This window comes from Colossoma macropomum, unplaced genomic scaffold (assembly GCF_904425465.1).
Source record: "Colossoma macropomum unplaced genomic scaffold, Colossoma_macropomum, whole genome shotgun sequence".
NCBI lineage: Eukaryota > Metazoa > Chordata > Actinopteri > Characiformes > Serrasalmidae > Colossoma > Colossoma macropomum.
In genome coordinates, this window is record NW_023494805.1 from 28,205,801 (window position 1) to 28,229,942 (window position 24,142).

Genomic DNA, 24,142 nt, shown 5'->3' on the forward strand with positions numbered 1-24,142 from the left:
TTGTTTGTTGAATATTGTTGCATGGCAATTTATATGGGATTTTAAGAATAATAAGTACATTTAACTCTATAATAAGGGTATTGAACTCCTGAAGTATCACTGCTAAACAAACAAGTGTGTGTTATTACCCCTGCAGCAGTTCATTTAGCCTTTGCCAAAGCTTAGTGTCTTGGCAATTCATTTACATGAACTTTGAGCACATGATGAAGTATTAAAGCAGTGCAGCATTTCACCCACAGTATGTCTACTTGTTCTTCTGAGCGTACTTTTACTATTACTGGGTAAGATTTTTTTTTATTTTCTTTTCACAGCATTTTAAGTCTTGTGTACAAATATTTTAGGCCTTATTCTCAGTATTTATGTTATGTTGTCCTGTTTGTAATAGTAACTGAGTATAAAAAATTATTTGTGCTTCTATGCAGAATTGATTGTGATTTTGTAAACAACACTGGTCATTCTAATAATCTGGCCTGCTGGTAGTTATTATTAACATTTAATTATTAAAAAGTGTGTAACAGTGCAGATGAGATGTTTTAAAAGTAGATTCTTTTGTTTTTCCAACTAGACTGCTTAAACATAACAATTTAGCACAGACGTTTTTCTGCTCATTTTTATTCAACAAGCAATTCTTCAGTGAGATGAGGCTCGGCCTTCCCCTGGGAATAGAGCTTGTAGACCTGGAGTGTTTGGGTTCTATGGAATAGATTACCTTATGATCTTATATTTAAGATTCACTCCTCTTGGGTGCCCCCTCTGGTGCAGTACTGGCTGCACGTGGTTCTCCTCAGTGAAAAACCAACCTGTCACTCATGAGCACATCCCTCCAATAAAACACAAATAATTCTCTAAGAAAGTATCACATCCCATAATGTAGTGCCCATAATGTTAGCAATATGGGATGTTAATAACTCGTTACACCAAGTTTTAACTATTTAAAAAAAAACAGGGATTTATGTGAGACTGCAGAGCTCTCAAATGGAGTTCTAATTAAATGCTACATAGCAATTAAATAGTGTAGTTGGTATTGCTGTGGCTTTACACACTGAAAACTGGGGTACAAATGTTAGTGCTTTTAAATAGGAAAAAAATCTCAACACTATGTTTAGTTTAATCTGAAACATGATTATACCATATCTCTATACTAATAATTGCAATATACAGTATATTAAATTGAGTTTATTCATGTTCATGTTGTCCATTTTTCCCCTTGAGCCTCTGCACCCCCCCAAAAAGGTCTGTGCATGAGGCTACAGATACTCTACATTTGTCATCCTGAAATGTAGCAATATCAGTGTTTTGTTCTGCTCTGACATGAAGCATGTTAGTGGAAGAGTGGGATAAGGTGGACAGGAGATGCACAATTTAGTATTTGAGAAGAAACGAGGCATGAGACACAATGTAAAGAACTTATAGGTGTTTGAAATAAACTGGCAATTCAGAGTAAATACAAATGAATTAAATTAAACAAAAAAAATGAAAGCACAAATGTTGATATAAAGGCAAAAGGGTTACAGTACACTACAGTGCTTATGGTTAAAGTTATACATGTTCATGTGAATACCTCTCACAGACCTCGACATGTGCGTCACATTTTCTGTTTTTATAGGAATGGAGCCAAATGGAGGATTTTCCCTGATTCTTACAAGCTTACTGTGGCTACTTCCTTTTCCTGGTAACTGTCAGAACAACAGTAATATCTTGGTGGTTCCTGTTGATGGCAGCCATTGGGTTAATATGGAGATCATCTTAAAAGGGTTATATTCGCGTGGGCACAACTTGACTGTGATGCACTCTGATAAGAGCTGGTACATCCAAGAGAAATCTCCAATTTACACTTCTATGCCAATTAAATCTCTAGAAGATGACATTGACCGGAGCTTCTATGACAAGCTGCTGAAGCAACATCTAAACTTTTCAAGAAAGTGGCCATCCCTCACCTCCCTCTACCTACAATGGCGTTTCACGCACCTGTTAATTTATGGCCATGATTTTTTAGCCAAAGCAGCTATGTCAATGTTTGAGGACAAAGCCTACATGGCACAACTCAGAGATAGTAAATATGACATGGTGCTAACTGACCCAGGTAATCTTGTTGGAGTGCTTTTAGCCCACTACCTTAACATTCCAATGGTGTTTAATGTTCGCTGGATCAACAATGGGGATAGCCATTTTGTCTTTGCCCCTTCCCCTTTATCTTATGTCCCTTTAACTGGATCTAACCTCTGTGACCGGATGACCTTCTCAGAGCGCCTTATAAACATGCTTTTCTATTTCATCTCTGTCTTTCAACAACACTTTGTCATTGATCCTCCTTACAGGGAGTTACTTGACCTTCACTTTCCACCAGGATCCACCATAATGGCCATGCAGCATGCTGCAGATTTGTGGTTGGTGCGGGCAGACTTTGTTTTTGAGTTCCCACGTCCTACGATGCCCAATGTGGTCTACATAGGAGGTTTTCAATGCAAACCTGCAAAGCAGTTACCCACAGATCTGGAGGACTTTGTGCAGAGCTCAGGAGAGCATGGAGTGGTGATTATGTCATTAGGGACCCTCATCTCAGCCCTCCCAAAGGAGACCACAAAGATGATCGCTGCTGCCTTTGCTGAGCTTCCTCAGAAGGTCATTTGGAAATACCCGGGTGAAGCACCCTCAACTCTTGGTAACAACACATTGCTGGTTAAATGGTTTCCTCAGAATGACCTCTTAGGCCACCCTAAGACACGTGCCTTTGTGTCTCATGGTGGCACCAATGGCCTATACGAAGCAATTTACCACGGTGTTCCTGTTTTGGGTTTACCTCTTCTTTTTGACCAGTTCGACAACGTCTTAAGGCTGAAGGCTCGCGGGGCAGCTTGTGTGCTGGAGGTGGCGACACTCACTAAGAATCAGTTCCTGGAAGCTTTAAAAGAACTTCTGGAAAACCCCACATACCGCAACAATATTAAGAGGCTTTCACGGCTGCACCGCGATAAACCGCTGTCTGGATTGGACAGTGCCATCTTCTGGATTGAGTTTGTCCTTAGACACAAAGGAGCTCCACACTTGCGCACTGAGGCCTATGCTATGCCCTGGTATGCTTACTACAGTATAGATGTGGCTGCCCTACTTTTTGTTATCATTGCAGCTATTCTATGGATCTCAGTGTGTGTCCTTAAGCTGCTCTACTGCAAGATCTTCAACAGGAAGGATAAACAAGAGTAGAACCTGCTCTGAATGCCTTATAATCCAAGCTTTCAAGCAGAATTTAGAGGAACAAAACATACAATTGGATCAGCTATGGTTTATGTTTTTTAAATTCTGTTCTTTCAATAGACATTTCAGGCATAAGTTAAAACTGCTGATTGTTCATTGCAGAGCTAAACAAAATGCAGAGCAGAAGGAAGAAACAAAAATTTCTAGGGATGTCCTGAATTATTTAATTATTATTTTTTTTTTACCCTTGGTCTGATATTGAGTGACAATTTAATATTTATCTGAGCAGCATAGCCAAAAAATGAAACTTTCACGCTCTAATACGCTGCTTCAAATCTAAAGATTAGTTGCATTAGGTGAATTGCAGCAAGGAATGCTGGAATAAAATGCAGGACCAAGGTTGGGGACCATTGTTCAGCTGATTTTATACCAGAAGTCTACACTGCCCTGCATTTCACACCTCTGATGAAGCAAAGAGTGTTGTTTGTCCACATTTGTTTTTTCCAGTAATGGATGATGTGACGTAACCTGCAGATGTATTTAATTTACCAATTCAATAAACTTTTGTAGATGACAATCATAGCTATGAGGGTTGAAATGGGCCTTTTATAGCTAATACCCTCTCCATTAAAATGTGCTTGGACATTTTGCACTGTTAAAAATATTTTTGCACTTTTAAAAATAGAACATTTAAAGTGTTTATTTGATCTGGAATGAAGAAAAATATTGCTCTTGTACTGTACTTGAATAAAGCCAGTTGAATTGCTTTTTACTACTCTCTTCTCATTTCATTTCATGATGCATAGTCTCAGAGGGGCAAATAAAGTGAAAGAAAAATATGCTAATGTTGTTCTTATAAAATTAGAACTTAGAAATTAATATTATTAATAATATTAAAGATTAAAATTAATATTAAAAAACACAGAGACTGGAAAAACCTAAGAAAGTCTTATAAATAAAGCAGTTAAGATCTAGATGTAATATTAAAAAAACTGAAAAATTAAGGTTTAAATCAAATTTTAAAATGTGGCAAATATGTCCCTCAGCTTTTTCAGAGGGTCTCTCATTTGTTATCTTTCCAGAAATCAGCTCTCAATCATCAAAACTAAAATAAATGTAATGATTAAAAGTGTACAATCACTATTTTACACTAGGACATGCTGCTATGTTTTGTTTTGAAATAATTTGCATTTATCTGAGCCAAATCACTCTGTGTAGTGTATAATCAGGGCTTTGCAGAATGAAGACATTTAAATATATCAAATCTTAAAGGGCCCATTGCATGGAAAACTGAATTTTATTTGAAATAAAAGAGTTAGATGTGCTGTATAAATACTTTTAAAGCTTCAAACTATAACAATCACTTCTTAAGACATAGATCGATATACAAAAACCAAGCTGCAAAAACAACCTATTTTGAATTAATAGATTTTGTGATGTCACAAAAACCAATGCATTTACATATATATGTCATTTAGGCTACAGCAGATTAACACTGCCCTTTCTGCAGACGTTATAAGGGGTGTCCCAGCCTGGACTGTTTTCTAAATGAGGCATAACATAGAACAGCCAATCAGAACAGAGCTTGTTTACAAATATCAGTCTTAAAGGCACCGTAAACTGTTCAATTTTAAATGGGAATATAGAGAATTTAGGAATGTAAATGTAAAAACACACACTAACATAAGTTCATATTAGGGGAAAAGAACATACCATTATACCATACAAGACAAATACAGGATTTGGGCTCTTTACTTCAGAATCAAAATCATATCAAATCTGACAGTATGTGTATTGTTAGATCCCTACTTTTGAAGAGCCTTTTAGTAAAAATTGAGATACTGAAGAAGACAATTCTTACATGGAGATCTAGTGTTGACCCTGGAAAACTCCTGTATCCACACACACACACACACACACACACACACACTACTATGTTCTTTCCATTTCAGATACAGTGCCTTGATAAGTATACAACCCACTTAAAAGTCTTCAGATTTATCTGGATTACAAGTAACACACACAGATTTTTCCAGCCAGTTCTTTAAAAAAAATTAAAACTGAAAAATGCCATTTGCATAAGTATTCGACCCCTTCAGACTAGTACTTGGTAGAACCACCTTTTGCTACAGAATCAGTTTGTTGAATACTTTTGCGTGGCAGTATATATTGGATATTAAGAATAATAAGAATATTTAACTTTATAATAAGGATATTGAGCTCTATAAATGCACAGGGTAGTGTAACAGTAGTTTTACGTCCTGAAGTATCACTGCTAAACAAACAAGGGTGTGGTATCACCCTGTGAAAGTTCATTTGGCCTTTGCCAAGGCTTAATGTTTCCCAAAGTGAGTTGACAGTTTTCTGACATGAACTTTGAGCACATAATGAAACACTAGTGAAGCATTTTCTAACACACCAACTTGTTCTGCTGAGCATACTCATAACGTATCAGTAGTACCAGGTAAGAATTTTCTATTTTCTTTTCACAGCATTTTAAGTCAGCATTTTAAGTCTTTTCTGTCGTGTCTCGAGTACAAAAACTGTTTAGTTTTTTGTGCCTTTATATGGAATTGATTGTGATTTTGTGAACCTCACTGATCATTCTAATGATCTGGCCCTCTGACAGTTATTATTAAAATGTAATTATTAAGAAGTGTGTAACAGTGCAGACAAATTTTAAAAATATGTTTTTGTTTTTAGTAGAATGTTTGGTAACACTTTCTATGAATGTCACCTTTGTAAGCATCTATAAACACATTTATAACATGTTATAATACATTCATAAGACATTATAAACATAGCTATAAATATTTATAAAAATGCACTATACATTATAGCCATGTTTATCATGCATTATGAATTGTTAACATAATACATTATAAGTACTGATCATAACAAATTATAAGAGCTCATAAGTTGTATTCGTCCACTCTAAGTAAAGTGAAGCATACTGTACTAAAGCTTCCTCCAGCGTTAAGACTGAGGCTTCAGGCTGAAGTATTTACTGAAGGATTTACTGAAACACTAAAACCTACACAATAAAGCACATTACAGGCTTCAAATGTCAGAGTTTAAACTAGTGCTGCCATCAGTGTTTTACCCAATGTAGGAAAGGTAATGTACACCACCGTTAGCTTGGTATTTGTTTTTACTTTACGCTCTCCAAGCTGGGACTGACTTCTTTGGCACTGTCATTATAACATGTTATTAATACTATTTATAATGCATTATATTAACAATTCATAATGTATAATAAACATGGCTATAAAGTGTAATTCAGTGTAATTCTTTTTTATAAATATTTATAACCATGTTTATAATGCCTTATGAATACATTATAACATGTTATGAATGTGTTTATAGATGCTTACAAAGGTGACATTCATAGAAAGTGTTACCAAATGTTTAAACATAGCAATTTAGTGTAGTTTTTCATTTTATATTTTTATTCAGCTTGTGTTTTTTCTGAATAAATATGTGCAAACTATTTATTTTATATCTATTTGTATTAATCTGTAATCACTGAATGTGCACTGTCCATGAGCAAAGTCCCCTTATAATCTCTTCTACTAATTACACTGAGTTTTTAATTAGGTACACCTATTGTATAGGTCCACTTTGTAAGTATACTGTTGAGCCAGTTCTCATATTGATTCCATAATTGTGGGTATGTCAGTGGAATGTTATGTCCATGATCTATATCTTTGGTGCTTTTTTATCAATACATATTTTGATTTTTTTGTTTTAAACACAATATTTTTTACCAAAAAACTGAATTACTTAAATGGAGAGGCAAAGAAAAAAATGGCATGCCTTAAAGTACACTATAGGTGGATAACATAGATGACACTTGGGCCTATATTCCACATAGAAGCCTAAAATTAGCTAGCTAGCATATGACATCCTTGGAACAATATAACTACATAGTGTCTTATTTAGGAGTAACACTGCTAACTACTAATTAATACACGCTTTATTAATTAATCATTAATCCACATACTAATCAACCACCCTCTACCTCATTCACTAATGGAAAGGGATCATGATAGGACCCACCCTGAGCAGGTATGATATAGGTAGGAGATCATTTTCAACACAGCATTGATTCCAACATGTTAGTTGCACATTAGTCAGGCACAGCAACAGTGATGGAGTGTTTAAATATCTCAATGAAAGGGCTGAGTTGAGAGAGGCAGTGATCCTAAGGTGGGCCCTTTCCATAGCAACATATGGGCTACAGTAACTAACTATATGCCTATAAAGTGCACCTATGTGGTGTACCTAATAATATGGTCAATGAATGTAGATTAGATAAGCTCACCACACAAAAAAGTAGTCACATGTATCATTTCTTCCCTAACACTTGGTTATGTGTCCTCTTGTCCCAATAACAGCATCAATCCTGTTAGGCAAGAATTACAGCCTACTCTTCCACTAACTGAGTGCATATTTCAGCCAGAGTTTGTGTGAGCCTATTTCAGCATTTCATCTTCTGTTCCAACTTAAAAATTGGGATTGAGGTCTGGTGATCTTGTTGGTCACTCATGCCTGCTGAACCAGTCGCATACCGACACTCAGGCAGGTGCATAGGTAGACCCCAGTGGAGGCTTGATCACCTGCCCATTTTGCCCTCAGACTGTACAAAAGCCCTCTTGGTTGGTGTGTATAATAATTGTATTTTATATTTCCTTGACATTCTTCAAGATCCATTTAAGTGAGGTGAGACTCAGCCTCGCCCCAGAAATAGAGCTTGTGGGCCAGCTTGAGTTCTATAAGATTTATCACTTATGGGCACCCCTTCTGGTGCAGTACTGACCACATGTAGTTCTCCTCAGTATCACCAACCTGTCACTCATGACCATGTCCTACCAATAAAACACTTATAACTTCCTTAGGAAAGCATCATATTCCGTAATGTAGTGTCCATAATGTCAGCAATATGGGATGTTAATAAACTAAACCAAGTTTCAATTATTTTAAAAAACAGGGATTTGTATGAGACTCTGTGGAGCTTTTAATTAGAGTTACAACTAAATATTACATAGCAATTTAATAGTGTAGTTAGTATTGCCATGGCTTTACACACTGAAAACTGGGGTTCAAATGTTTGTGCTTTTGCCTGTGTTTGGGAAAACTCTTATCACTACATTTGGATTTGTCTGAAACATGATGATACCTTCCGTCTCTATAAAAATAATTGCAATGTACAGGATATTGAGTTTATCCATGCTCATGATGTCTTTTTTCCTCTTGAGCCTCTGTGCCCCCCCCCCTCCCCCCCCCAAAAAAAAGTCTGTGCATGGGCCTACAGATACCCTATATTGTCATCCTGAAATGTGGGAATGTCAGTGCTAAGTTCTGCTCGGACATGAAGAGTGGGCTAAAATGGACAGGAGATTCATAACCGTGTTTAGTTATATTACTTTTCAAATAAAGTTTTTGAAATAAACTGGCAATTCAGAGTAAATCCAAATAAGTATATAAGTATAGAAAATAACAAAAAAAATGAAAGCACAAACCTTAATATATAGGCAAAAAAGTGTATAGTACAATGAAGCTTGTAGTCAGAATATGTTAAGCTTTCATTTTTATCAATAGTGTTATTATACATGTTCATGTGAATACCTCACACAAACCGCAACATTTGTGTCAAATGTTCTGTTTTTATAGGAATGGAGCCAAATGGAGGATTTTCCCTGATTCTTACAAGCTTACTGTGGCTATTTCCCTTTCCTGGTAGCTGTCAGAACAACAGTAATATCTTGGTGGTTCCTGTTGATGGCAGCCATTGGGTTAATATGGAGATCATCTTAAAAGGGTTACATTCGCGTGGGCACAACTTGACTGTGATGCGCTCCATCAAGAGCTGGTACATCCCAGAGAAATCACCAATCTACACCTCCATCCCCATGAAATCTCTAGAAGATGATATTGACCTGAACTTCTATGACAAGTTGCTGAAGCAACATCTAGATTTTCGCAGAAAGTGGCCATCCCTCACTTCTCTCTACCAGCAATGGGATCTCACTGACATGTTAGCGACTGGCAATAAAATTTTAGCCAAAGCAGCTATGTCAATGTTTGAAGACAAGGCCTACATGGCACAACTCAAGGATGGTAAATATGACATGATGTTAACTGACCCAGCGTTTCCTATTGGAGTGCTTTTTGCCCACTACCTTAACATTCCAATGGTGTTTAATGTTCGCTGGATCAACAATGGGGATAGCCATTTTGCCTTTGCCCCTTCTCCTTTATCTTATGTCCCTCTAAGTGGATCTAACCTCTGTGACCGGATGACCTTCTCAGAGCGCCTTATAAACATGCTTTTCTATTTCATCTCTGTCTTTCAACAACACTTTGTCATTGATCCTCCTTACAGGGAGTTACTTGACCTTCACTTTCCACCAGGATCCACCATGATGGCCATGCAGCATGCTGCAGATTTGTGGTTGGTGCGGGCAGACTTTGTTTTTGAGTTCCCACGTCCTACGATGCCCAATGTGGTCTATGTGGGAGGTTTTCAATGCAAACCTGCAAAGCAGTTACCCACAGATCTGGAGGACTTTGTGCAGAGCTCAGGAGAGCATGGAGTGGTTATTATGTCACTAGGGACCATCATCTCAGCCCTCCCAAAGGAGACCACAGAGATGATCGCTGCTGCCTTTGCTGAGCTTCCTCAGAAGGTCATTTGGAAATACCCGGGTGAAGCACCCTCAACTCTTGGTAACAACACATTGCTGGTTAAATGGTTTCCTCAGAATGACCTCTTAGGCCACCCTAAGACACGTGCCTTTGTGTCTCATGGTGGCACCAATGGCCTATACGAAGCAATTTACCACGGTGTTCCTGTTTTGGGTTTACCTCTTCTTTTTGACCAGTTCGACAACGTCTTAAGGCTGAAGGCTCACGGGGCAGCTTGTTTGCTGGAGGTGGCGACACTCACTAAAAATCAGTTCCTGGAAGCTTTAAAAGAACTTCTGGAAAACCCCACATACCGCAACAATATTAAGAGGCTTTCACGGCTGCACCGCGATAAACCGCTGTCTGGATTGGACAGTGCCATCTTCTGGATTGAGTTTGTCCTTAGACACAAAGGAGCTCCACACTTGCGCACTGAGGCCTATGCTATGCCCTGGTATGCTTACTACAGTATAGATGTGGCTGCCCTACTTTTTGTTATCATTGCAGCTATTCTATGGATCTCAGTGTGTGTCCTTAAGCTGCTCTACTGCAAGATCTTCAACAGGAAGGATAAACAAGAGTAGAACCTGCTCTGAATGCCTTATAATCCAAGCTTTCAAGCAGAATTTAGAGGAACAAAACTTACAATTGAATCAGCTATGGTTTATGTTTTTTAAATCCTGTTCTTTCAATAGACATTTCAGGCATAAGTTAAAACTGCTGATTGTTCATTGCAGAGCAAAACGAAATGCAGAGCAGAAGGAGCTATTTTAGGAAACAGAAATGACTAGAGATGTCCTGATTCATGATTTTTTTTTACCCTTGGTCTGATATTGAGTGACAATTTAATATTTATCTGAGCAGCATAGCCAAAAAATGAAACTTTCATATGCTGCTTCAAATCTAAAAGGGTTTATTAATTGACTGATTGGTTGCATTAGGTGAATTGCAGCAAGGAATGCTGGAATAAAATGCAGGACCAAGGTTGGGGACCATTGTTCAGCTGATTTTATACCAGAAGTCTACACTGCTCTGCAACACTAGCCATTTCACACCTCTGATGAAGCAAAGAGTGTTGTTTGTCCACATTTGTTTTTCTAGTAATGGATGATGTAACATAACCTGTAGATGTCTTTATTCAATTTACCAATTCAATAAACTTTTGTAGATGACAATCATAGCTATGAGGGTTGAAATGGGCCTTTTATAGCTTTTATTAAAATTCCATTAAATTATGCTTGGAATTTTGCAATGTTAAAAATACTTTTGCACTTTTAAAAATAGAACATTTAAAGTGTTTATTTGATCTGGATTGATGAGAAATTGCTTTTGTACTGTACTTGAATAAAGCCAGTTGAATTGCTTTTTACTGCACAAAGTGTATTTCCTAGGTTGAATTGACAAAATGTTTTCACAGTGTGTTCTCTTTTCATTTCATTTCATGATGCATAGTCTCAGAGGGGCAAAAAAAGAGAAAGAAAATATGCTAATGTTGTTCTTCTGAAACACTTGAAAAACATTCTACAGGAAGGAAAACTGGCAGGTACTCTGAGTGATGTTTGTTTTCAAAATATATCTGGTCAAATGACCTTGTAAATTTAGCACATTGTCAGTTTTGATGGGTGCAAGCGATAACGCTGTTTTCTGGAATCCACAAAGATGCATGAGCAGAGTAACAGATATCATGATTACTGAGCAAAGCTCTACTGTCATGAGAAAACAGGTTTCTTTGTCTTCGGTTGGCTCAGTTTTCTTTGTGCTCCAATTTCGAGCAGTGAATAACTGAGTCTAATTCCATCATTTGGTTCACTTCAAGAACAGTAAAGAGTTCATCAGGAGCTGCCGTATTCCTTTTTTTCACAACACTGCGGGTTCATTCATGATCAAGTAGCCCGTGTCAATTTTCTCACATTACAACCTACGGACTGGTGACACGGGAACAGAGCACCTCCGGTGAGTGCATCATCTGAGCTTCAATATTCCGTAAACCTTGTGCTTAAATGTGTGCATACAAATGAGAGCTAATGGATATATTTGGAAAATTCAAAGCTGCTTTAACTCTATTTGCTCCGAAAAAACGAAGTGGTGCCACAAAAAAGGTATAATATGACCTCGTCTTTCTAGCAGTGTGCAAAAGTAGTATGGTGATTGTGTTAGACACAGGACTATTGATAAGTCCATTCAAACATTTTTCAAAATTGCAGCATTTCGTTTTATGATGCATAGTCTCAGAAGAGCAAAAACGTAAAATAAAAACACGCTAATGTTGTTCTTATGAAATTAGAACTTAGAAATTAATCTTCCTCTTATAAACTTAGAACTTATGAAATTAATGCTCCACTGCTGGTGTATTACATCATTAAACATATGAAGACAGCACACGTCTGTGTTTTAAACAGCTCTCAATCTTTAAAACCATAATAAAGGTAATGATTAAAATGTACAATCACTATTTTACACTAGGACATGCTGCTTTGCAACCTTTTGTTTTGAAATAATCTGCCTTTATCTGAGCCAAACTAATCTGTGCAGTATATAATCAGAGCTTTGCAGAATTAAGACACTCAAACATGAAAAACTGAATTAAATCTTAAAGGGCCTATATTACGGAAAACTTAATTCTCCTTTTTTTTTACATAAAAGAGTTAGATGTACTATATAAATAGTTCTAAAGTTTCAAACTATACCATTCACTCCCTAACACATAGGTCAATATATAAAAACCAAGCCGCAAAAGCAATCTAATTTGAATTAATAGATTTTGTGATGTCACAAGAACCCATGCATTTACATATATATGTCATTTAGGCTACAGCAGATTAGCGCTGCCCTTTCTGCAGAAGTTATAAGGGGTGTCCCAGCCTGGCCTGTGTTTTAAATGAGGTACAGTACAGAACAGCCAATCAGAACAGAGCTCGTTTACAAATATGAGTCTTAAAGGCACAGTAAAAAAAACTTTAATTCTGTATGGGAATATAGAGAATTTAGAAATGTAAATGTAAAAATGTGTTATAACTGTTTTGGAACAAAAACACACACTAACATAAGTTCATATCAGGGGAAAGAAATAATAACATATATAAAATATATACAAATATAGGATTTGGGCTCTTTACCTCATCGAAAAATCATATCAAACCTGACAATATGTGTTAAATCCCTACTTTCGAAGTGCCTTTCAGTAAAAATTGGGATACTGAGATACTGAAGACGATTCTTACATGGAGATCTAGTGTTGACCCTGGAAAACTCCTGTATGCATTTTTTACATAGGTTCCTTGGAGGAGTATTATCTCTGGCCTGAGATAATAAGGGTCAGTCTATGAAGGTCATAGCTTTCTTCTGTTGGCAGTTGTGTTAATCTAAGTGATCGAAGAGGTACTGGTTGTGTTCTGTTTTTCAGAACTGTACAAGACATATACTAAGTCAACATAAGTGTCTACAAGTATCACTCCTTTAGTGTTACACATACATGTGACTATAATGACGCCCCCTGGGCCTATTTTTTCATCTGAGGACCATCTCTTGGCTGTACATTTTCTTTAATTTGACATGGAGTGAGACTGAATCTGTTAATGCCAAGACAGATTTTTAGTAGGCTAAAGGCTGAAAAAAAAGAGGTTGATCCTGTTTTTGTTGACCATGATTTCAGTGTCCTGAACAGGATGTACTTTCCTAAGAATACACTGTCGGAAATAAAGGTTCTGTGCGGGTACATTTTTGTTGATCAAGTTACAAACAACATAATTGTACCCTCAAAGGTAAAACAGTGGTATTAAGGTCCCATTGTGTACTTTAAATACATTTTTTCCAGTGGAAAAGTACATATTTGTACCTTCGCATAACCTAAAGTTTTAAAACAGAACAATAAAAAAAGCCTGGAGACGAGACAGGGTGTGTGGAGTCAGTACAACTTAGAAAATAAAACTTCAATGGATTATGGTACAATTATGTTCCCTGACTAAAGGTACAGAGATGTATACCTGAGGGTACCACCCCAGTGACAAGAGGGGTACTACCCCAGTGACAGTTTAGTACTTTTTTTCTGAGAGTGTACAACACCAGCATTGCACTACCCAGGAAGTGTAAACAAGGGCAGTGCTAAAAATCCTTGGCCCCTTAAGGAAAGCTTACTTTTTAAACCCAAAGTAACACATAGCCATAGTCATTTTAAAATGGCATGTACAAACATTGGCATGTTCCACAGACCCGTATAGTTCCAGTCCCACTGAGTCACCCAGGGCTTGCCTCCCATTATGCAACCTCTGTATGAAACGTTCTTTTTTTTAATGTACATTTCAGGCAGATGGATCTGGGCCAGTGTAGCTGTACAAAATGTTTTGTGCCTTCCCAGAGTTTCAGCAGTGGAACTGCTTTATTTTCAATGAGTAGATGATGTTCCAATGCTAGCACTACTGCCAGCTTTCTTTTATTTCCAAATATATACAAACAAAATAAGAAATGGGATTACATTCCTAATACGGCACATCCTGGTCTAAATGAGGACACTGAAATCATAACCAACAGCCTATTGGGTGCAGCTATAGAGTAGGAGTATCCAAAGGAGTATCTGCTGAGTGTTTATAACTCTGAGTTTAGCCTTAGTAATGGTGTAACATTTGCTTTGTGTTCTCTGTGCTTTCCTCAGCCTTCTGGAAGATGGAAGTGAATACAAATCAGCTGCTCTCTTTCTGCTGCTTACTTTTTCTGGCTGGCTCTTCCAGTGGTGGCAAGATCCTGGTGTTTCCAGAGGATGGCAGCCATTGGCTGAATATGCAGGTCATAATGAAGAAGCTGCATGTTCATGGCCACAATTTGACAGTGGTGCGATCTTCCAGGAGTCTGTACATTCAGGCCAGCTCTCCCCTCTACGCCATAATTACTGTTAACATCACTCAAAAAGAACCTGTGGATGCAGGATATTTTAGGACCTTATTGCAGCGGTCAATAGCACTACGTACGATGTCACCAATCGTGCGCTTCTTTGAGCAGCAGAAAGATGTGGCAACTATGCTGCAAATATTCCACAGTGGAGCTCTTTCCCTGATTTCCACCATGCTTGACGACTCAACACTAATGAAACAACTGCAGGATGCTAAGTTTGACCTAATGCTAACTGACCCCGCTTTCCCTGCTGGGGTTCTTCTGGCCAACTATCTCCATTTACCCATGGTGTATAATGTGCGCTGGCTCAATGCCGGAGATGCACATATGGCCATTGCTCCATCACCACCGTCCCATGTTCCCATGTACAACTCACTGTTCAGTGAAAAAATGGACTTTCTGCAGAGGATCGAGAACTTCCTTCGATATGTGGTCAGCTGCCTACAGGAACAATTCGTTATCGTCCCCATTTATGACAAACTGTTAAAAAAACACTTTCCACCAAACTCAGATCTCCTCACCATGCAGCGTTCAGCAGACATTTGGCTGATGCGTGTTGACTTCATCTTTGAATTCCCACGCCCTAGCATGCCTAACGTTGTCTACATGGGTGGCTTCCAGTGTCGCCCATCCCAACCCGTTTCTGCAGAGCTGGAGGATTTTATGCAGAGTTCTGGGGAGCATGGAGTGGTGGTCGTGTCTCAGGGAGTCATTGTCACTGCCCTTCCCAAAGAAATCACAGAAGCCATCGCCTCTGCCTTTGCTAAGCTACCTCAGAAGGTCATATGGCGGTACATGGGGGAACGACCTTCATCTCTGGGTAACAACACATTGTTACTTGATTGGCTTCCTCAAAATAACCTCCTGGGTCACCCAAAGACTCGTGCCTTTGTGTCCCATGGTGGCACCAATGGAATCTACGAGGCTATCTACCATGGGGTGCCTGTGTTGCTTCTGCCACTTCTCTTTGACCAGTTTGACAATGCAGTTAGATTGGAGGTTCGAGGAGCAGCTCGTGTGGTAGACATTGGCACACTAACTTCAAAAGAGTTCCTTGAAGCCCTCCAAGATGTCATTAGGAATCCATCTTACCGAAACACCATGCAGAAGCTGTCAGAACTTCATCGTGATTGGCCTCTTTCTCCCCTGGACAGTGCCATCTTCTGGATCGAGTATGTCTTAAGACACAAAGGAGCTCGACACTTGAGCTCAGAGGCGAATAATTTACCATGGTACTCCTACCACAGTCTAGATGTGATAGTTTTTCTTACAGCCATTATTTCCGCAGCACTCTGGGCCTCAATAACTCTCTGCAGGCTGCTTTGTTGTAGGTCAAACAAGAAGCAGAAGAAAGACTGAACTGAAGTTGAGCTCTCCAAACACTTGTAGGCACTCAATCTATGCAGAATTCCAGATACTTTATGCACATTAAACAGAATGGTTCAGATTTCCTTCATGCAATAGAGTGATATCTCATAACCTGTGTAGAAATTAAATGTGGCCAGTTTCCTGGACATGGATTAAATCTTGTATTAAATCACAGGGCCAATGCTGAATCACAGTTAGACATTTGTTTAAGTCTAAGTTTAGATTTAGTCTGGCTCCAGGAACTGGCTTATACAGTGTGACAGTAGAAATCATGTATATTTATGGTAGTGGGGTCAAGTATCAGGTAGCAAATCAGGTTGCAAAATGTAGCTTGTAGCTTGGGGAAAAAGATAGATCAGAGTGGAGAACTTCCACACACTCCATGGTAGGTGTAATATATAAAACTGGTACATCTTGTAGCTTTGGGTATGTTCAAAATGTCAAATATGTTTTTGGAATTATTCATATTTCTTTTTTCTGTGCAATCTTTATGACATTTTCTCTAAATGGAATAACTAAATACAAATGCCACTCCATAATTGTGCTTTATTATTCTCTGTTAAAAATATGAATTATTTTAGTCCCTTAAATGGTATCAAAGATATTCTGGGTGTACATCAGATTGTGTGTTTTAAAGGTTTTATATCAACTATCATGTATTCTCTTCAGAATTACCTGTGAATAATGTGTATAACAATGATTTATTTCTGTTTGTCTCTCCAAATATTTAAAAGAAATAAAAATATTTTCTATCTGCATCGACAAAAAGTATATATCAGCATCTTTGAAAGCTTGGCTGAGAGCAGAGTTATTTTTTACAGGATGCACTGACTCAACAAAACTGTCATACAGTTGAGGCCCAAATGACTGTATAGGACCATTAAACTCTTCCTGTCATTAAATCACTGTCTTGGCAATTGCTTTGCACATTTCAGTCCTTTTTGGCTTTCTGGTTTAGCTCTTATCAGAAGTCATCACTACCTTCCTTTTCTCATTCAGCTGCCACATCTTCTCATCTGAGTAGGCTGTGATTATCTGCAGTCAAGTATCGGTGGCATTCTCTCTGTACTGATCACACATGCACACATGAGCAAAAGTGCAAGGCACACTCCCCATCAATTGTAAATCAAGGATATAATCAAGTCAGAGTCCAAGAAAACCTTTCTATGCCCTTCGATTTGACTGACAGGTGCAGAAACAAAATGATTTTTTCAATATTCACTCAACTAAATGACACCCACTATGACCATCACAATCAGAAACTTAAACTGTTTATCCATAACACCTATTGTTCATGAACTTTGCTTTCACGTAACATTAGCACACCAGTCTAAACCTGGTGTAGCCGAGGAGGTGGGGGGCACTGGGTGTCACAGGGGAAATGAAAACAGTGTAAGGGTGTTTTGCCCTGTTTCTCAGCAGCCCTTCCGTCAGCAGGAACAGTTTGGCCTGACTCGTATCACTCCCAATCAGGCAGGAGGGTGTTTTTGTTCTGCAGGAGAAAGGCCTCAGGATGTGGCCGCTCAAAGGCAGTAGCAGTGGCTTCCTGCATCGGGAAATGATCAAGAACTCAGCCCCTCAGGCAGACAGGGACGTACCGTATGCCTTCACTCACTCATTCACAAGAGTCCTGGCACACCAAACTGCAGTCTGCTGTCATAGGCCAGTGTAAGGTGAGGAGAAATCTTTCAGTTTGGTATTGATAGTCATCTATGCGATATTGAAATGTTCTGAGTACATAAATGAGCGGTAGTTATTAGTATCAAGGGCCATTTTTTTTGGAATGTAAGTTATACAAGTGTGATGTTTCCCACAGGATCGTTTGGTTGAATGCAAGTGTTAGGAGAGCAGCAAGAGGCCTGTGACTGCGGCGGTTGAGTCTGAAACACAGTGTGAAAAATAGCTTAGAGGTTCAGAGCTTCAAATGTCTTTCACATGTCAAAGGCATAGAAATCATGTTTCTGAGTAAGTACTCATTTTCTGTAGTTTGTATTGCTTCAGTGCATAATGATATGGTTCTTTGTATGTTTTCCAACAAACGGCTATGGCACTGCAATGAAGCAGCACTTTGATATTGAGCAAACCAAGACCATGTAAGGTCACAGGTTTCTCCTGATTCTCTCCGCAGACCTGACGAATGGGAGCTGCCATCTCCCCCTGGAGACAGACCGAGTTGGTCTCACCTACATCTACAGCCTGGCTTTCTCTCTGGGCCTCCCAGCCAATCTGCTGTCCCTTTGGGGACTGTACCAACTGGGCCGCTCGGGTGGCGGTGGCTGCCAGCTGGTTTACATACTCAATCTGCTGCTGTCAGATCTTCTCCAGCTACTGACCTTACCTCTGTGGATTCTCTACCTACAAGGGGCACACCGCTGGCCCTATGGCTCCATTACCTGCCAGTTGGTGGGCTATGTCTTCTATGTGAACATATATGCAAGTGTCATCTTCCTGTGCCTCATTGCCCTGGACCGATGTCTTGCCATCGTGCACCCACTAAGCAGCCGTGGTGTGAGGAAAGTACGCCTGGCTGCATTCTCTGGCGTGGTGGTCTGGACTCTCATATTTCTCTTCTGCCTAATCGGCCTTTATCCATCCGTATTTGAGCCCCAGAGGGGCTTGTGTCTGGAGCAGTATCCCGTCAGCCAGAGATATGCTTACTTTAAGATAGCCACGGTGGCCCTGGGTTTTCTGATGCCATGCTCTATACTGGGGTAAGTAAGTGACATGAGGCAAGTAATGTGTGTTGTTTGGTGCCAAGGTCTATAGGAGAACACCTAAACAATGTTGCCTCTATTAAGAGTCTAATAGTGCATTCCATTCAAACGTCTGATACAATGGTATGAAAATGCCATCGCCAAGATAGAAAATCAGATACAAGCATGTCTGTCTCCTAAAAAGAATGTAGCCCAACAATGTGTTTTTCCCTTATGTGATTCCCTCGTCAATTAAAAAATGTCCCTTTGGTCCTTTGTACTCCTCACAGCTACACATCTGCCAAAATCGGGGTAACACTCCACAACTCCCCTTCTGTCTCCGACCACGAGTGCCACAGAATCGTAGGCACCCTCACGGTGATCACCATCAATTTCATTGTGGTCTTTGGCCCCTACCACATGGTGGGCGGTTACAGATTCATAGCGCTGCTGCTAACTGAGGACCAGTGTGCGTTGGAACGCTCCGTCTACCTGTGCTACAGGATCTGCTATGGGCTAACCAGTCTAAACACCCTGCTAAATCCCCTCTTCTACATCTTCCTCTGTCATGATGTCCGCCTTGAGCTCTGGAGGTCTCTGCCCTGTCTGAACAGGCACTCTCGTACTCACCCTGGGTTGAGGATCATGACCTTTGACCCAAAAGATCAGCTGAATAGCAGTGCAAATGTGTAGTCATCACATGCAGATGCTAATCTGTGATGGATTCCTTTTGGAATGTGCTACAGAAGCCTGCAGGTTTTTATGAGATGACGCTTAAATGGCTTATCAGGTATCTGTGACGAATTACCTGTCACAGATCGCATCGGCCTGTTCACTGGGGCTGCTGGTATGACATACACGTAGGCTACATGCGGTCTATCAGTCAGTGAGGTAAATTTCTAAGTGATGACAATATCTTCAGCCAAGCATTACGACTAGAAAACAGCGGAGACAGCAAGTACTATAACTGATCAAAAATGCTTCTCCCATACTTTACATTTTAGCACAGCTGAATGTTTTGCACTCCAAGTGCTCTTGAAAACAAAATCTGGCAGCAGATGTTCCTCATTTTTTCGGAATGTCCAGGGCACTCAGAAAATGCATTGGTGGAAAAAAATTTGAGTATTTTTAAATGGGGTTGATTTTCAACTAAGCTACTTCCACTAGCGAAAATCTAGTGAAAAAAGTGAAGTTAAGTGTGGCCTGTGCAAAAGTTATGGTATATTTTATATTTTATGGGTTTTTTTCCCCAATATGTTTAACTCAGCAAATAAATAGAAATTGTGCACTAAAACTTGCTGAAAATGCCATATTTGAGTTTGCTCTCTGTAGAGGATATGTTAAATTATTTTCACATAGGCAGTCAACTGTAGTCTGCCTGGGGGTGTTCAAAATTTTGCATATGACTGTATAACACTGATCTGCATCTCAGATGGATTCAGTATCAGTACAGAAACCAGACACAGCTGCTTTTCCTCCTTCTCAAGTAGTCACAAGATGTTATTTGAAGGAAGTTTTTCACTTGAGCAAATTTCCTCTATAGCAACAATTCTTCTACTTGAATGAAGTTTGTTTTGAACTATTTCCACCATTGGTTCCCGGTATAGACCTGTAATTGGTATTCTTTTTAGAATGTGTTTGAGAATGTTTAGGCACCCTTGTGTCAAGTCCAAGCTCAGTCCAAGCTTTCTGCCTTAATTTACTGGGCTACAGTTTAAATCCAGTTCTGGGGTCAATCAGCAAAACTAAAAATCTGTATTCTATTACTGCACACCTGATTCAACACGTGATGGCTTGACACTTGTTATACTCTGACAGTTATGTTAGAGCGGGAAAAACCGTGTAGGCGAATGTGCCCCAGCACTGGAGCTAAAACATGCTGACCTAATACACATCCAAGAGTGACACCTACAGGGTAAGATAAGTTACTTACAGAGAGTTTTTCCACAGTACAATGACATATTTGCATTACTATTTAGTAGTGGTTTACTACAAGGTAAAGGGAATATGGTTTAATTTCAATCAATGGCATGCTTTGAAGAACAAATCAAGAGAGCTAACTTCTAGGTTGAAATTCATTATTGCTTTCTAATTTTCTTGTGCTCTGCTAGATAATTCTGCAGTGCTTAGACTTTTAAGAGCCAAGCCAGACTAGGGAAACTAAAGAATGTCAGTTTATTAACAAGAGTGTATTGGCTTGAGATTACCGGTCAAACCATTTAAAGATGTGAGAGGATGTAAGAGAGGCTGAAAATTTATTTGTAATTAAAAAAAAGCAAAGACATTTTTGTGTGTAATTGTTTTCAATTATTTGGATTGAAGTAATGCCATTTTCCCTTTCAGCTAAGACATCTGCTGTGTGAAAAAATACTTTATAGCTGGCATCTCCTTTCAAACTTCTCATGGTAACACAAAGAGCAACACGTGTGCTTACTTATACAGTCGTATGCAAAAGCTAATAGTGGTAGCAGTGACAAGTCAGTAATGAAATGGCAAGATAATGTTAACAAACTTTAATTACTTGTCAATAAATTGTTAATTTGGCAGTTGATACAAAACGTTGAGACATACTAAACAATCCATAATTTTAGCCCCTTTTTTATGTTTTTTACATTTTATATTAAATTCCAATCCAGTTCTAACAGCATAATATCTGCTTAATCAAAGTATTACTACAATTCTTTCAAATCCCTATAGGATTTTATAATATTAGGGTTATAGCTGTTACAGTTACTGACAACTAGAAAATGAGCAAAATTACCATTTCAGTATCTTCTTATTACTGATCTGTGAAGTGCTACCATGTGTTCTCTGTAGAGGATGTGTAAACTTATTTTCACTCAGAAAATCAACAAAAGTCATTTGACCAGGGACACATTATTTAGTGATCTTTAATGTTTTATCTCATCAACTTCATTGTTTTTGTTAATATACTGCCATACTGAAATTGATACCTGCAACACACTCCACAAAAGTTGGGACAGGGGCAATTTAAGACTAGAAACATTGTTAAGTGTTCAGACAACATTTTAAAATAGGTAATAAAGTCATGCTTGAGTGTAAAAGCAAAATTCAGAAAAGGCTTTGTGAGCCTTATGAATATCAAAAGATTTGGAGAACCCCAAAAAATCTCTGTGTATAAAGGACAAGGCCAAAAAACACAACTGAATGCCTGTGACCTTTGATTCCTCAGATAGCACTGAATTAAAATTATTTCTGTGATGGATTTCACAACATAGGCTCAGGAATACTTTGACAAACTGTTCTCAATAAACAGTGTTCATCACTTCATCCACAAATGCAAGTTAAGACTGTACTATGCACAGTGGAAGTCATATGTCAACAATGTGCAGAAACACCACCAACTTCTCTGGGCTTGAGCTCATCTGAAATAGACCTATGCACAGTGGAAACATGTGTTGTGGTCTGATGAGTCAACATTTCTGATTTTTTATGCAAATAATGGAAGTCATGTTCTCCACGCCAAAGAAGTAAATGACCATTCAGATTGTTACCAGCGCAAAGTTCAAAGGCCAGAGTCTCTCATGATATGCGGTGTATTAGTCATTAACCTGCACATCTGTGAAAGCACAATTAACCCTGAAAGTGATATACATTTTGGAGCAACATATACTGCCTTCTGTATGATGCCATCATTCTCAGGAACGTCCATGATTGATTTAACATGACAACAGCAGGAAACATTCTACATGTGTTACAATAGCATGGCCGTGTAATCAGAGAGTGTAGGTAGTAGACCTGCCTCCCCGCCTCTTATTGAAAACGTGTGATGTATAATGAAGTGCAAAATACAACAATGAAGTCCCCGCTGAAGACAGAAAAATTGCCTTCCAAAATGAATTAATTAGTGTCTTCAGTCTCCATATTGTTGTTACATGCTGTTAAGAAAAAGGTAATGTAACACAGTGGTACACATGTATCTGTGCCAACTTTTTTTGGAACATGTTGCAGACATTGTATTTGGAATGAGTATATTTATGAAAAAAACAATAAAGTTCATAAAGTAAATCATCAAATATTGTGTTTTTGTACTGTTTTCAATTTAATATAGGTCAAACAAAATTTACTAATCACTACTTTCTGTTTTTATTGCCATGTCACATACTGTACTAACAGGGTCCCCTTTAGAATTAAACAGGCTGTTTTTGTTGCTGTGCCTTTAAGACTGATATATGCTATTGACCTCTGTTCTCAGTGGCTTGCTGCCCTGTATTATGCCTCATTCAAAAAGCAGCCCTAACTCAAATACTCCCTCTATCTTCAACGTGAATGAGAAGAACTAAACTTCTCTAAGCTGAGTAGACAAATATATATACTTGTAAATGCACTGTTTTTCTGACATCACAGCGAATTTAAAATAGCTTTTTGCAGCTTTATTTTCATATATTAACTTAGGAGTGAATGGTACTTTTTGAAACAGTGCTTGCTTACTACTTCAACCTCTTTTATTTCAATAACGTGAACAACGTTCAGTTGTCCCTTTAAGCAAAAATTCCATCCTAGTGAAAAGTCTTTTATCTCTAATTTTAGATTTTCAGTTTAAGACATTTGACTAAATGTTAAATATCACTTCATGACCCCCTCCCCCCTCACCCCAATCTGAGATCAGTATAAAAGGACAACTCAGCCATCACCTAGACATCTGTAGGCTATAATTTATGCAGGAGCATGACAGCTGAAGCTACACTGCCCTCTGCTGGTGTAAATGAACATTTTAAAACAAGGTTGACACAGCTGGCAATGAGGAGAACCCTGCAAAAACAGACAGTAGCTTTGTTTTGTTTTGTTTTGTTTTGTTTTTTGGCCAGTTTGCACAGCTGATATCTAACTTTGCTTCTCAGCACCTGTTTTTTGTTTTGCCCTCAGGGGTTTTTAAAGACTCCAAATACAGGGAAACTCACCATAACCCACATTTATCAGGTCAACACAAGTGACAGCTCCTAATACTCCTGATCCTGATACAACAAACCATTGAGACTTGCGATGATTCGGCTCATTGTCACATTAACATGTCTTTTACATGTGTCACACCAAACCTGTCACAGTAGTTGGATGACATGACCTCTAACCTGACCTCCCACATCTGCTGCCTTCAGCTGTTCCAAGCAGGAAACTTTATTTTCTAGTTTCTGCTTCGGTAACACATCTTCAGAGACAGCCATTCCTCATTCCTCTGCCAGTATATTTAACTCATTCATGTCCAGCTACTAAATTTAGCATGAGGAAAAATCTGAGTAAAACTTGCTCTGATCATATGATAAACTAAGTGATAAAAATTGGGTTTGGCCATATTG

General features: G+C 38.6%; 4 protein-coding genes across 7 annotated transcripts; all 4 read left to right on the forward strand.

Annotated features, from left to right (window-relative positions):
* Nucleotides 1–180: 180 nt before the first annotated feature.
* On the forward strand, nt 181–11,256 carry LOC118825355 (UDP-glucuronosyltransferase 2C1-like). Of its 2 annotated transcripts, XR_005008658.1 has the most exons (3): nt 181–281; nt 1,607–3,551; nt 10,824–11,256. XR_005008658.1 is itself a non-coding variant. In XM_036595946.1 (2 exons), the coding sequence occupies exons 1-2, from the start codon at nt 241–243 to the stop codon at nt 3,202–3,204; spliced, it is 927 nt and encodes a 308-aa protein (XP_036451839.1). In that variant the 5' UTR covers nt 187–240; the 3' UTR covers nt 3,205–3,967. The 2 variants fall into 2 exon arrangements, 1 of the variants encoding a protein (XP_036451839.1); XM_036595946.1 differs by lacking the exon at nt 10,824–11,256 and having other exon boundaries at nt 187–281; nt 2,319–3,967.
* On the forward strand, nt 5,534–11,246 carry LOC118825356 (UDP-glucuronosyltransferase 2C1-like). The gene is made up of 2 exons (XM_036595947.1): nt 5,534–5,659; nt 8,869–11,246. The coding sequence occupies exon 2, from the start codon at nt 8,871–8,873 to the stop codon at nt 10,464–10,466; it is 1,596 nt and encodes a 531-aa protein (XP_036451840.1). The 5' UTR covers nt 5,534–5,659; nt 8,869–8,870; the 3' UTR covers nt 10,467–11,246.
* A 3,266-nt stretch (nt 11,257–14,522) lies between the features above and the next one.
* LOC118826409 (UDP-glucuronosyltransferase 2A1-like) lies at nt 14,523–17,957 on the forward strand. 3 transcript variants are annotated; one of them, XM_036597372.1, is made up of 2 exons: nt 14,523–16,038; nt 17,816–17,957. In XM_036597372.1, the coding sequence occupies exons 1-2, from the start codon at nt 14,542–14,544 to the stop codon at nt 17,885–17,887; spliced, it is 1,569 nt and encodes a 522-aa protein (XP_036453265.1). In that variant the 5' UTR covers nt 14,523–14,541; the 3' UTR covers nt 17,888–17,957. The 3 variants fall into 3 exon arrangements, with proteins under 3 accessions (XP_036453265.1, XP_036453266.1, XP_036453264.1); XM_036597373.1 differs by lacking the exon at nt 17,816–17,957 and having other exon boundaries at nt 14,523–14,790; nt 14,875–16,183; XM_036597371.1 differs by lacking the exon at nt 17,816–17,957 and having other exon boundaries at nt 14,523–16,183.
* Nucleotides 17,958–17,982: 25 nt separating this feature from the next.
* si:dkey-165a24.9 (probable G-protein coupled receptor 132) lies at nt 17,983–22,830 on the forward strand. The gene is made up of 3 exons (XM_036597374.1): nt 17,983–18,099; nt 18,263–18,845; nt 19,118–22,830. The coding sequence occupies exons 1-3, from the start codon at nt 18,090–18,092 to the stop codon at nt 19,518–19,520; spliced, it is 996 nt and encodes a 331-aa protein (XP_036453267.1). The 5' UTR covers nt 17,983–18,089; the 3' UTR covers nt 19,521–22,830.
* Nucleotides 22,831–24,142: the final 1,312 nt, after the last annotated feature.